The 14,303-nt window shown below is 35.4% G+C and overlaps 1 protein-coding gene across 7 annotated transcripts in view; it reads right to left on the bottom strand.

Annotated features, from left to right (window-relative positions):
• Positions 1 to 6,202: 6,202 nt before the first annotated feature.
• Positions 6,203 to 14,303, bottom strand: part of LOC123870147 (transcription factor collier) — a 77,074-nt gene continuing 68,973 nt past the window's right edge. The window contains exons 9-16 of one of the 7 annotated variants that reach the window (XM_045913322.1): positions 13,987 to 14,134; positions 11,979 to 12,136; positions 11,203 to 11,329; positions 9,902 to 9,993; positions 9,112 to 9,286; positions 8,475 to 8,606; positions 6,766 to 7,038; positions 6,256 to 6,394 (exon numbers count right to left, since the gene is read on the bottom strand). In XM_045913322.1, the coding sequence (XP_045769278.1) occupies positions 6,393 to 6,394; positions 6,766 to 7,038; positions 8,475 to 8,606; positions 9,112 to 9,286; positions 9,902 to 9,993; positions 11,203 to 11,329; positions 11,979 to 12,136; positions 13,987 to 14,134 (1,107 nt within the window). In that variant the 3' untranslated portion in view covers positions 6,256 to 6,392. Of the gene's footprint in view, positions 6,395 to 6,765; positions 7,039 to 7,660; positions 7,751 to 8,463; positions 8,607 to 9,111; positions 9,287 to 9,901; positions 9,994 to 11,202; positions 11,330 to 11,978; positions 12,137 to 13,986; positions 14,135 to 14,303 lie in introns of those variants that run through there. The other 6 variants (XM_045913323.1, XM_045913324.1, XM_045913326.1 and 3 more) reach the window with 6 other exon arrangements.

Raw genomic sequence — 14,303 nt, 5'->3', positions numbered from 1 at the left:
TTAACTGAACGAAAGAGTAGGAAAATGACAAATTAACTGACTGACATATCAGCTCCAACCACCATGCCTAGAATATTGAAATATTGCCTGCACTTTGTAATATTATAATCGTAGCTTAGAGCCTTGCAAAAAAAAAGGATTTTCAGAAATTCGACCTAGCGAAGTCGGCATAAACACTTAACTACGAATTTTATTGCTTAAACTAACTAACTAGGTACCTATGAAGTACATCATCGTCATCACAATCAACCCATCACCGGTTCACTACAGAGCACGGGTCCCATCTCAGATTGAGAAGGGGTTTGTCCAAGTGCGGATTGGCAGACTTTACACACCTTTGAGAACATTATGGAGAACTTTCAGGCATGCAGGATTTCTCACGATGTTTTCGTTCACCGTTCAGCAAGTGAAACACGCACAATATAACTCCGAAAAGGAAGAGGAGCGTACCCAGGATCGAACCCCCGACCCCCGATTAGGAGGCGGACGTCCTTACCACTAGACATAAAGTAAGTTCTTCAAAATATAAGCTATGAAAAATAATATTACCTATTTTAACCGTAGTGTGTTCATCCGTGTCGTATGGGCACGCCTAACTAAGTGCTACAATTAAGCTACGTCCCGCTCCGACAGAGTTCAACAGTTTTTCCTCGTAATTCTATTACATTATTAACTTACACCGTGTTAAGAAAGTAAGGCTGCTCGAACTTGTATTATCGATAGAAATTAATTTCTAGAAAGAAATTTTACTTCAGACAGATCTTGTCGCTGAAAGTTTCAAGACCCGCTTATCGGTAAAAAGTAATTTCGTAAAAAATTGTACTATGATATTTTTTATTTTACTGAATTTCTTATCTATTTTTCGATAATTTTGCGACCCATTAGGTAATATTGTAAGGATTATACAGCTCGTAAATATAGTAGTATATAAAGAATAAATCACTACTCCTTTATTACTCGCGTGTACGTAGGTACATTTTCTTTCCTCTTTGCAAGGCAATAATTATCGATAAATATGCTTATCGATAAAAAAAATTAAGTATCGATGTTCTACTATGCCAGCTCTCAATTAGGTAGGTAGATTCGTTTAGCGCACTGTAAACTTTTAATACTTCAAACTGGTCTCTCTTTCAATTTTGGAAAATCTCTTGTCGACAAATAACCATCGATAATAATTTGTGTATCGCACAGCTCTATCTTTTATTAAATTTTGCAGTAGATATATTAAAAGATAAGTAAATAATTATAATATTGATAACTGTTTATCGATATGTACTTATGACACCACTCTAGGTCGGGTTTGCGGCGTCGTCGTTACTTCTCCAAAACTAGCGCGCTATAGTCTTTTAATACTTCGAACTGGTATTTCATTCGATTTTTCAAAAGCTCTTGTCGATAAATAACTATCGATATTTTGTGTATCGTACAGCTCTAAGTCAGGTTTGCGGCGGCGTCGGTTCTGCGAAGATCGCGCTGAAAACTTTTAATACTTTAACTCCACTTTCACTCAATTTCGCTTAACGCTCGTTGACATGGCTCGACGCGATATAGCTTTATAACTGTTTTACAACTTCTACTTTACGCTTTTCAGTTTTCGCACGGAAGTTTTAGCTATCGATTGTATTATTAGACCTTCTGTTAGGTAAAAAAAATAGGCAAGCACTTAGGATTTTTTATTTATCAAGAGGAAAAATTCGTGTACCAAAAAACATTTTTTACTGCGTATAATTCTCTAGTATAAATTACAAAGACAACAAAGTAACAATAATTAGGTTCTTTACTTTTTAACAAAACTTTCCAAGATCAACATAAAATATATGTACCTACTCATAATCTCTCATAGATAATTATTTTATAGACAGTACCTTGGATAGTACTATCTTCCATCAAGTAGGATCGCAACCAAGTCTTACTGTAGATAAAACGATATTAAATTGATATATTTTTTAGTTTGAACTAGGTTTGAACATTAAAAATGCCTGTGATACCTATGTTATGAGCCGAGAGTACGGTTTGAATGCAACATATTTTAATAACATTGATTCGAACTAAGAACGCTAGAAAAAATAAAACAAAACGTAAAACGCGTAAGAAAGTCCTTCAAAGGGTGGCGGGCGGTAAAGGGGGTTGTCTACAATAGGTGTACAGATAACTTTCCTTCCATAGTAGAGTCAATACCGACCCTTGGGAGTTTTACCCTCGAGGCTCCGTCGCTTGGGAAAACTAGACCCTACAATATAGAAAAGGACAAACCTATATGTCACAGCGGAGTGTAAACGGTGCATACGTGTACTTATGTGTTAATAATATATAAAGAAAAATGCCGCGGACGTGTGCGGAGTGATATGTTGGGACTGTTAGTGTGAGGGGGATAGATGACATCAATTTGTTGTGTCGTGATGGGGTTTTATTTTGTTTGCGCGTTTACATTTTTTTCGGGTGATCTGTGTGTATTTTTTTAGTTTGGTCGATGGATTTTTAGGAGGAATTTATTATCGTTGCATTTACCTACTAAGCGCTACACTACAGGTATACACTGACCAATATCAACTTTACATACAACTTTGATATAACTTTTTGAAATATTTTTATATCCTGACTGAGATAGAGCGTGCATACATATCTTCAAAGTGTACCTACTCTCTTCTCTTTGGCTTCTAAGTACTTGTCATTGTGCCTACTGGTACGCCAAGGTTAAATATACATGGATGCATAGTTAACTTAGTTAATGGTAGCTATAAAAATTAGATACCTAAGTACCTACCCACCTATATCAAATAACTAATCTTAAGGTACTTAAGCTTAATTTACTCAAACTAAAGTTACCAAACTTTCATTGTTTAAAACGCACATGCTCCCAAAAGTTGTGTGAGGAAGAAATAGTTGCGTGCATCGTGATCGAACCCCCAACCTCTTGAATAGGAGGCCTAGGCTACCAAACTTTACTAAACTTTAATTCCAATCGGTAACCCGATCCGCCCAAGCCTAATACGATAAGGGCAGATGCACACCGGACGCTAATTTGGTAATGCGCCCGGGCGCGTGACAGAGACACGCGACTTCGGCTTGTGCGATTTGTTCACTTAACTTGCTCAGTATGGAGGGACAAATAGCTTGTAGATAAATAAAAACGACAATCTCATTAACTTCGGGTCATAGAGTAAATAAATATTGTAATAACTACTTAGTTCATTGCTTTCCAAAACATAATAATATGAAGCAAAATTATGATTTGGAAAAATCGGACAAGTGCGAGCCCTACTCGCTAAGCAATTTTTACTTAATAAGAAAAATTTTTTTTGCCTTATTTGCTTCATGAATAATTAATAAGTTAGATAATATAATGATGCAATATATTAGTTCGTAGTTATAACGGTGAAGTAAAACATCGTGAGGAAACCTTAATGTCTGAAAGTGCTCCATAAGTTCTCAAAAGTGTGCGAAGTCTACAAATCCGCATTTGTCCAGCGTGGTAGACTATGGCCAAAATCCTTGTCACTCGGAGAGGAGACCCTTGCTCTGTAGTGAGCCGGCGATGGGTTGATCATGAGTGACAACATACAATAACAAAAGTCAAGATTAAGTTTTGTTAACAAGTTATCAACGGAGAATTAAAATGAAATACGATACAATATCTAACCTAATTCTAATTTCTGACAAGGAAGGCTCGTCGGAGGAGTGACATCCGAACGCCGCGCCGCCGCACGCGCAGGTCACGTGCGTCGCACGCGGCGACAAACGAGCGCGACTAAACTTTCATTTGGATTATTGTGACGTAATCGAGTTACAACAAATTGCAAGCTGTCTCACAGAAAGGGCAATTTTGGTAAGAGCATTTAGTTTGGATCATGTTTCTTTGACTCGAAAATTAAACACGATTAGGTAGGTACTTACCTAAGTAAGTACCTACTATACTTACTTACTATACTTAGATAGATTAGTAGATAGTATATTTTTGTTTTATTAATTTTGTTCCTACTATAACGGTAATAAAACTGCCCTACTCTTTCCTGGTTAGCCCACTTCCATCTTAGACTGCATTATCACATAGGTACCACCAGATGAGATTGCAGTCAAAGACTAACTTGGACCTTTTAAATTTTTAAAAACATATTAGAGGCTATCTCTTGGTTTATGTGATTTAATTATCTTTTATTCAAAGATATCTAGAAGAACACTTATTATTTTTAATCGGCTTGAAACTCAATTCTACTCGTAACATAAATTAGGTACCTACGGAGTTTTTTATATATTTGCTTAATTTTTTGCTTTTGCTGCTTTTTCTTGCTAGGTACTTTTAGTAAAATACGAAGTAAGGACTACGAGTATATAGTATGTAGGTGGTCTTTTTTTTTTTTAAATGACCATTAGGACTAAATGCCTACTTTGAATAGTGCGCAGCCAAAATTATGATAATTAATTTATGTTTACAAAGACTGCTCCAACGAGACACTCAATTTTATGTTAATTCACTAGTGAGTAATACAATCCCCATTCTTTTCTGACACAATTAGGACCGGCGATAAACCCATGCATTATCTAGTCATGGGTAACAATGAAAAATATTACCCCTCTAGCACCAAAATATAATATTACAAGTGGGGTTGGAAACGGTAGCATGTGCGAAATCACAATGGTTTAAAAACTATTTAAGTTGATGTTTTTGTTCGAGTTACGATTATGATAGATGGGTTACAAACTTTGTCCTAGTATGAAACCACCCTTTGGATTTCTCTATAACAGACTAGTGATGAACCTAATCAGCTTTAAATTCATAAATTTTATCTTTTCATCAGATTAAAAGTAGAGATAAAATCGTTATGATCGCTAAAATATTAGTCGATATTACTAGAGTAGGTCAAACTTAGATCTAATAGGTCACGCAAAGTGCTCTAGTTATTATGTTGATCGTTCACTACTATAAGACACAAGACATATTTTTCAAAATTGATAATGCGAAGGACGTAAACAAAGCCATACGTGTTGAAACTTGAAAGCAAGGGGGCTTACGTCATTTGCATTTTTAATAATGAAAAATGTATTGCTTGCATTATAACTTTTAATCACCAACAACAATATCACTTTCAGTATTTTGTATCGCACGTAAAACTATACAAACTCACGTCACATGTCTATATGCTAGGTGGGTACTCGTGTATATTATTTCCTAAGAAAGAACAGTAGACAAGCATACACCTCGGGCACAAAATTATCGCAAGAAAAATCTTTCTTTGAGGCGCTTGAAAGCATATCGCTTGGTTCTACGAACACACTTTTCATATCTAAGTGCGAATAGGTACAGGTTCCTAGGTATAACTTAAATAAAACTGCTTTATACTGTTTAGGTAAGATTTTAATATCGTGTTTTGTGATATTTTGTTTCTTAAATGATTACAATGTACAGGTCTTAATCTGATATACAATTGTTTTAAATAATACGAGCTACTTATTTCCATATTTAAAGAGGCAATCCTCAGAATACGGTTTCGGTGTGATTCTCAAGGAAAACGTTCGAGATTGTTTTTTTCGTATACATTTCGTTCGTGTCTAAAAGATTTTCTCTTTTTCCGATTTGTTGAAATAGAATTTATTACAGTCATACTTAGTCAAATAAAAGGATATGTATTGTTTCAAGATATGATTGCTATTCGAGTTTTTTTTAATATACATTCGTTGTGATTTATACAAATAATTAATTTTACGAAGTTAAATATCTATCGTGTCAAATCGAATGACCGAAAAATTTACAAATCGATTATATTTTTACATTCATTACTTACAATAAATATATCACAGATTGTACAAAAAACGAAACAGACACACACACGAATTGGAATAACATTTTTACAAAAACCGTTAGCCCTGAGCATTTAAGAGATTTGGGCGTTTATAAAATCTAGAATGACTATTTGAATCTAGCAACCGACCTATGAAATGTGCGAGTTAATTAAGTAAATATTAATCCTATTATTTACAAGGTTATATTACAATAATAATAATTATATATTACATTTTTTTTAATATGCAAACGCCGCCACCATCACCTGAATTAGGTAGGTATAATATTTTGAAATATTAACAGAATAATTATTATAAAACCTAAATAAATTATTTGGTATATTGTAATAATAAATCTACTTAACTCGATTATCGTAAATGCGGTAACGAACATTAAAAAAATAAAACATTCAAAATACCTCGAAGCAACATATCTACTCCGAAAAAAAAACAAAATGTAGATGATTTTGAAAAAAAAAAGGTAACAAATTCTTGACAGACGGTAATTTTGGTTACTTGGAAGCAAGAGGTGCTGTTTGAGCGTATTGCTGCGCGCTGCAGGTTGGCAGGGAGAAGGGATTCACGCTGAAGGGCGACGATACCAGACCTCCCATTCCTGTTGACAATGAAATCCTGAGTTAGTACACTCAAAACTAGATAAAAGAAGTTCAAAAACACAAAATTGACCCACTTAAAAAATTTAATGTAGGTAATGTAGGTCATGGTACATGTGTTATCAATCAACAAAGTATTTAAAAAATAAGCCCTCTAAAGTAGATTGACTTTCTTATTTTAAATCTTTCCTTGTGGTCAGTATGAAAATCATAAGATTAGAAATATCAACCAAAACAATAATAATTAGCATTGTTTTTTTAAAATCAACGAGTGTAAAATATGCATATTATAAGTATAATAAAAATGTAGGGATGTTAGCAATACCTACATGCAACATACAACAAAAAAATAAATAAAAAAGAAGCTACTAACACTGAACGGCGAGATGTTGCCAATTTTGATGTTGTTGGAAATTACGCGGCGGGCTCTGTCTGACAACGGCAAACGCGCTTCTGGTCTTGGCCTCTTTACTGAGCCCTTTCATATCGTTGCATTTTATATGAGTGTTTGCTGGACACTCGCTTTTCGCGTCCCCATTTCTTTCACTGTAATGCTCGCTATCTTTTGCGTTATACAAGTTATACTGGTGATGGTCAGACGATAAATGTCCATTCATGTTGGCCGGGTGGTACGGTCCTAGAGACACTGGACGGGTAAAGAAAACAAGAGTTAACACAAAGCGACACATATACATGGCGTGCGGAAGCGCTGGAAATGTGAAATAAAACTTAATTATGTCCACGAAGATATAAAGCAGCAAGGCTGTGATAAAATAAAGCGATGTAGTTTTTAAAATTAACGAACAAATGCTTTGATGACGTATGTTTATTAGAATTCGTATGATCACCTATTACAAAAATTTACGTTGTCTTGGAAACTTGAAAAATTTTATCTCTAAATATTTTACCTTTGAAAATAATGATACACGTCAAAAAAAATCTAAATGAATAAGATATTAAAACTTATAAATACAGAGTACAGTACAAAAAGTTACGTCGTTATTACTTACGACAGAATTATTGCTATAATAAATTGGCAATGCTCTTTTGGAGGTAGCTTCATTCCACGTGGGTACAGTTATCAACTCAAGGACGAGCCAATGCGGAGATGTAGATTTGTTACATTATTTACTTAAAAAGTAGATGCTGTGACGAGATACTGCATCCACTTATGGCTAGCAGGAGAAGAGACGTGAAATGTGGGAAACAGAGTAGTTGATATTACTTACGAGAGAAGAAGTGTTGAAAAGCGAACTAGGCGGAGCAGAGTAGTGTTGTGGCGTGTAGGCGGAACTGCATCCAACTAGGAGGGAACAAAAAACAGACCTAGAGAAATTTGAAAAATGGTGCTGTGATTGCTGATACTTACGAGAGTAATGTTGGCGGAGCAGAGAAGTGTTGATAATTTTTATGAATGACAAATGAATGAATGGATGAACTTACGAGAAGTATTGAAGAGCAAAGTAGCAGGAGCACAGTACTGTTGCGACGGGTAAGCAGAACTGCATCCAACTAAGGGGAGTTGAAGAACAGACCTAGAGAGTGTGCGATTTGATATTACTCACGAGAAGAAGTATTGGAGTGCGAAGTAGATGGAGCAGGGTAGGTACTATTGTAACGGGTAGGCCGACTGTATCCAACTAAGGGTACTCGAAGAACAAACCTGGAGAAAGAGTGTGGCTATTGTAGTTGATGTTACTTACAAGTAGTTTAAAGAATGAATTTGCCGGATCAGGTTGTGCTGTGACGAGATGATCTAACCTTATCCAACTAAGAAGAGAAGAAACGTAGGAAATAGAGTAGTAGTAGATGTTACTCACGAAAAGAAGTATTGAAGAGCGAAGTAGGCGGAGCAGAGTAGGTACTATTGTGACGGGTAAGCAGACTGCATCCAACTAAGAGTACTCGAAGAACAGACCTAGAGAAAGAGTATGGGAAATAAATCAGTTGTTGATGTTACTTACGAGAAGTTTTGAAGAATGAATTAGCTGGATCAGGTTTTCTGTGACGACATGATCTAACCTCACCCAACTAAGCAGGAGAAGAGATGTTGGAAATAGAGGAGAAGTACATGTTACTTACGAGAAGAAGTGTTGAAGAGTGAAGTAGGTGGAGCGGGGTAGTGCTGCGGTGGGTAGGCAGCAGGCGCGTGCGGTGTGGATGCAGCGGAGCAGTAGCGCGGCGATACCGAGCCACCACTACGCGCGTACTCCTCTAAAAGAAAAAGCCTGGGTCAACACGAAAGTACGGTTAGGGCCATGTTGATGAAATAATTTTTACAGAGGTGAAATTAGGAATTCTAAAGCTTCTAATAAAATCAGGTTATCAAATGGATTAAAACTTAAATCAATAAATTAAACCTAGGACCCTATCAATATTTTGTAGAAGCAACAGATGTTTTGAGTCATCTCAATGTTATAAGAAAAAATTGATACTTAAACGTAAAAAAAAAACATAACAATTCAGTAAAATACATCTAGATCTTCTACTGAGAGTTAGTAATCTTGAATGATCCTAAATTCCTAACCCCTAGAATTATTGATATCACAATCAATTCTTAGCTCTTTCGTGGAAAGAAGACCATGAAACATTAGTTTTTAGGGCAGATGAAAAATAGCTGATCTACCGAATAGACAAATTATGTCTAATGGTGAAGTTTATTTATAAAAGAAAGTATCACAAACGCTTAGTTTATTAGGTAATTGATTACAAAACCCACCTTCGGCCCACTGCGAAGCGGCAGTGTCCTGCACACTGACAGCCAGCTGCCCTGTGTAGGAGTTGAAAGGCATGCTGGCTGGAGGAGATCGTGGTGCGCCCAAGCCCAGCTGATTGTTTCTGGGCATCGAATACAGTGCTTCTGCTAAGTCTGCTGCTCGCTTGAGAATGATTTCCTAAACAAGAAAAGAAATTTTAGAGGCTATAAAACTACCTTAGGTGCCATCTTCACGGGCGAGCAAATCACAACGAGTCCAACCTACTATCATCGGCGATAGTATCGCCCAGTGAAGATTGAGTTGGTTGTATCGAATTTGTTGGCACGGTGAGATTATCACCGCGATTCTCTCGTCTGTGCAGATGGCGCCTTAAAGCAATTAGCTTAGCTTTAAAGCAATTTTAGATTACTCAAGAGAGCCTCATGACTAGTAAAGTGTTCTTGTACTTTATTTGTTACGCAACAATGAATATCTACAAATGTTATTGTCAAAAATTACAAGTGATTCTATTGCAACATTAAAGAAATTCAATAAAATAATATTGTTACTTAAGTAGGTATATTGTCGAAAAGATACTAAATATAAAAATCAAAATCACATTCAGACTAAAAAGGCAATTTAACATCCAGAAAATACAACAAAAGTAAATCTTAGAGATGGAAACTCTAATTCTGAATTATGTACTTATTGTCTTTTATTTTGCGCGGTGATATGAATATGAGTAAAATTAAGTGGTTTTCGCTGTAAGAACTGAAAGAAGTACTCGTATGATTTCAATGCCTTAATACAAACCTTTGGTAGTTTTTCAGGGTCGCCCGGATGCCTGGGTATGAGTTTCTGGAGCCTCTGGAAGCCGTAATCTATCGTAGGCTCGTTCAGAGCTGCTATGCGAAACAAGAAAAACAAAATCAATCATTAGCTGCCCCACTAACGAATGAAAGCCTAATTGATGGATCGCTATCGAAAGAAATTGCGTACCATGTATTACTTTTTGGCCTGTTTTGGGTTCGCCGTGTGTTTGTTTTGTTAATACATTTTATTCGCTATGATGCCGATTTTCATCAACCGATCTGGTAAAATATTATGAGATCCAATGGTTTTATATTCAAACCCCAACCATTTGCACTATTTTGTACCTTCTCCTAGCACAAGCTTATTTGGAGGGAAAAGGGAAATAAATTAATTATTTTCTCATTTTGTCCATATTATGATCAAATGCAGAAACATCACCACACTTAGGTTTCTCTAGGTTGTGTGATCAGTTCTAGAAGTGCCCAGAGTAGTTTGTCAGTCAAAGAGACGAATTTTGACCAAAAACTCTCTACAAACATCGAAGATTTGACCTTTGATTAACTAACTTACTAATTTCCTAACCTGAATGTGCGGGTGTGAACAGCTGAGAAATTGTTCGATCACTAAGTAATTCCTCAAATATTATGCAATATATTTCGGTATCTGTCTGAAACCTTTACACGGCCCATCCGCTTAACCGAATTTGATGAAAGGTAAGAATAGAGATACTTTTTACCCGACTACGGCAAAGCCGAAAGGAAGGGTTATGATTTTAGCAGTCTATGTATGTATGTATGTATGTATGTATGTATGTATGTATGTAATATGTATGTATGTTTGTATCCAGATTCTGTGTGTTCCACCGTAGCGCCTAAACTACTGGGTCGATTTTGATAAATGAGGTTTCAATCGATTCGTTGTAAAGGCCCGGGTGACATAGGCTATATTTTATACGAAAAAAATTGGCCAGACGGATGTTACATCAAAAAAAGTGAGGGTCTTAAAAAATTTTTATCTTAGGGATAATCAAAGAATTACTAGTTTTTAAACCCCGTCAGATTTTTGAAACTGAAATCCATGCAGATGAAGTCGCGGGTATCAACTAGTAAGAAGTAAATTTTACAAAGAATTAAGTTTTACGCAGTGCCGGTAAAACCAACTGTGGTTTTTGGTGGTGCTGAATGTAACTTAAATGCCCTGTACATACTATAAGTTTAATAAATATAAATAAATAAGTACCTATTTACACACGAAAAAAATCCTAATTTGTAAAGCTGTTTAAAAAAAAATAATGTACTCACAAACATAAACAAATCTCCCGGGTGCGCCTTTGCAGAACTGTTTGCTCTTGTAGGAAAGCGTGACCTCCACCACGCCGGGTATGTGCCTTGGAGGCGTTTGCACTCTGATTGCGTGCGATGTTATTAGCTGTTGATGATTCCTCACATTAACACTTCATTTCAGATGTATTAACTTAAAATATACGAGGAGTTGGCGAACAAAATAGTTTAACTGCACGAATAAAATTGTACAAGAGGAGAAAAAACTGAATGAAAGCTGTAATAATACCGTTTTCATCTAAATCACGAATTTGTACTCAATTTCATCACAGTTTTAGTTAATTTTCCTTGGAAATAAATTCAAGTTTTTCTCTAGTGAACGGAATCATGAACTTTGGATTCAATTTCAGTACAGTTTTAGGCCGTTTTGCTTGGAAATGAGTTCAGATTCGTATTCAGTTTAGCAAAAGTGTCTGGATTATCAGAAAAAAGTATATTGATCAGAAGAGTTTTGTTTGCTAGCTCTTCATATTATGTAAGTATATACATATATTACTCTTCCTTGCTGACCTTCTCTTTCTTTTTTTCAGATTTAGTTATGCAGAGTATATTCACGATTTTTTCTATTATTATTTATTTTTAGTCGAAATAACTATCCTTTTACCTTTTTATTTTTCTTCATCACTAATGCAAGCAGTTTTAATCTATGGCCACACGAAATCACATTATATCAATGGGGAAACTCTCTGTAATGCTTTTATCTGATTTGATTTAAAGATTCGGTCTAAAAAGCTCACCTCGCTCCATACCAACATAGTTCCGAATACGACTTGGAGTCCATCGAAAAAGTTGTCCCCCACTATTATTACAGTGGAACCCCCTGACGTCCAGCCTTCGCTCGGAGATATTGCTTTGATGCATGGCGTTGCCACGGGCAACGGTGGGTAAAGCCCCGCTGTTGACGAAACATACCGTTTTAACCTCAAATACATGGAAATAAGGTCTAATTTTAACTGTCGTGATCCGACAGAAATTATTATCGCATCGCAATAAGTTCAAACTGAAAAGTTCCAAATCATACAAACACCATAAAAGTTGTAAAAGTTCTCATAAAGTCGTGAGTCCTAACACCAAAAATAAAAACCAAATGTAAACAATTTAAAAAGTTGAATAAATGCCAAACTACTGAAACTCACGCCGTCCCACTTGGGCATTTATCTTAAGACTTCGTGAAAAAGGACAATCGCTGTTATGGTGCGGAAACAACGAAGCAATTGGTTTTGATAATTGAAAATGAATTTTAATGTGTTGTGCTAAGGTTTCAGATACATTAAAGTTTGATGGTTGTTAAGACATTATTAAGTTGTTAATAGAGGTTGTAAGGGGGACACGCGCCGGAAGACAGAGGGGGCTCAAATCTTACGAACAAAACGACCCTGTAATAAAGACGAGAAGAGAAAGTGAATTTAAGGGGACGAAAGAAGATTACCGGAGCTACCTACTTTTTTAATTTAAGTAATAAAAATATTCGTTCCCTCTTGCAGTGAATAGTAATTAATATTTTATGTACTGTGTAGGTATCTACTTTGATTTTCATGTCGTTCTTTATGTATTGAAGGGGAGTGGATACCGCAGATTAAAGGTAAATTGTTCTAAAGTAGGTATACTTATACACTTCTACTTTTTAACTGCCATAAAAAATCTGTTTGATCAGAATTCAAAACTTAATACATAACTTAATACGTATAAGCAGGTTAGAAAATTTAAACCGAGTGTTATAAAATATCCGTAAAAAGCAATAAAAAGTCACAATTTTGGTAAAGTACATATTTTGTGACACACGGCATTTACATGACGTTTCGTTATTAGTAGCGTAAGTATAGTGTGGTCACACATTTATAAGATTCTTCAATAAAAGTAAAAAATATTTGCCTGCGCATATAAAATAATAAACTTTTCCTTTATTCGCCCTATTTACCCTTAATTATTTTATGATACTTAATTAAAAATTAGTGTTGGCTATATAAAGGAATATTTATAATTTTCAAATATTTTTTTACCTTGTATTAAAATTTGCAGCAGCTCATAACACTATTACATTTTTCCGTTGACTTATACGCGTAGTTTTTATAAGCATAAGTCCCCCTAAATTGCCTCTCTTCATGCCAACTACCCCCTTTCACCCCCTCAAGTTCCTTGCGAAATGTCTGCCGTGATTCCTTGCATACAAACGACAGCCTCAATTCTTGTATTATGACTTTGCACATTTGTCTTTAACGATAGAAACTTTAGAGCTGTGAAAATTGACCTTGATATTACAATTTGTAGCAAAGTTATGAATGCCTTTCTTACGATATTTTTTTAAAGTCTTGTAATGTGTTATACTTACGTAATACACATTACACGACTTATAAATTATAATAAACGAGGTTTCATTATTAATTTTGGGAATTTAAAATTTTTAAAGGTGCCATTGTTTTCATACCATATACTTATCTACTTAATTTAGATATGAGTTTTGTAATTTAGACATGAGATTATCCGAAACGATAGTAATGTGTTGATATGATATGCATGAAATCAAAGAAGAAACAAAGTATGTAACATTCTTAAATGTTTGGCGCAGTCAGTAGGATGGATAGTGCGGTATGAAGAATAAAGTTTATTCCAATCACGTTGTAATAATCTAATATATTTTAAGAAATAAAACTGTTATATAATAAAAATGTCAATAAAATAAAAATCTTAAAATAGAACCCATTAAATAAAAGTAATAAAATAAAGAAAAAAAAAAACAAAACGTACAATTATTAGGGTCAGGCGCGGCGTCAGTACCTTCAGACGGATCGAGTCGCTTAGCTCTTCGTCCGTGCTTGCTGTTGTTGTGGACGAACATGTTGTCTGATATGGCCAGCAGTGGACCGTCCACCATCACTTGTGTTGATATCACCACCTGCAGAAATGCACACGGTTAGTACACTGTTCACACTTAAAACATCGTAACAGAGTAAAGGAACAGCATAACGGATTTTCGTGATTTTTTGCGTAGATTTTATAAAACACTGGGAGTGACATAGGCTATTCTGTATCCCAGAAAATCAACACCGGCATTTGTAAAAACC

This window comes from Maniola jurtina, chromosome 12, assembly GCF_905333055.1.
Source record: "Maniola jurtina chromosome 12, ilManJurt1.1, whole genome shotgun sequence".
NCBI classification, from domain to species: Eukaryota; Metazoa; Arthropoda; class Insecta; order Lepidoptera; family Nymphalidae; genus Maniola; species Maniola jurtina.
Note: the sequence above shows the minus strand (reverse complement) of the source record. Positions and strands in the feature narration are given on the sequence as shown.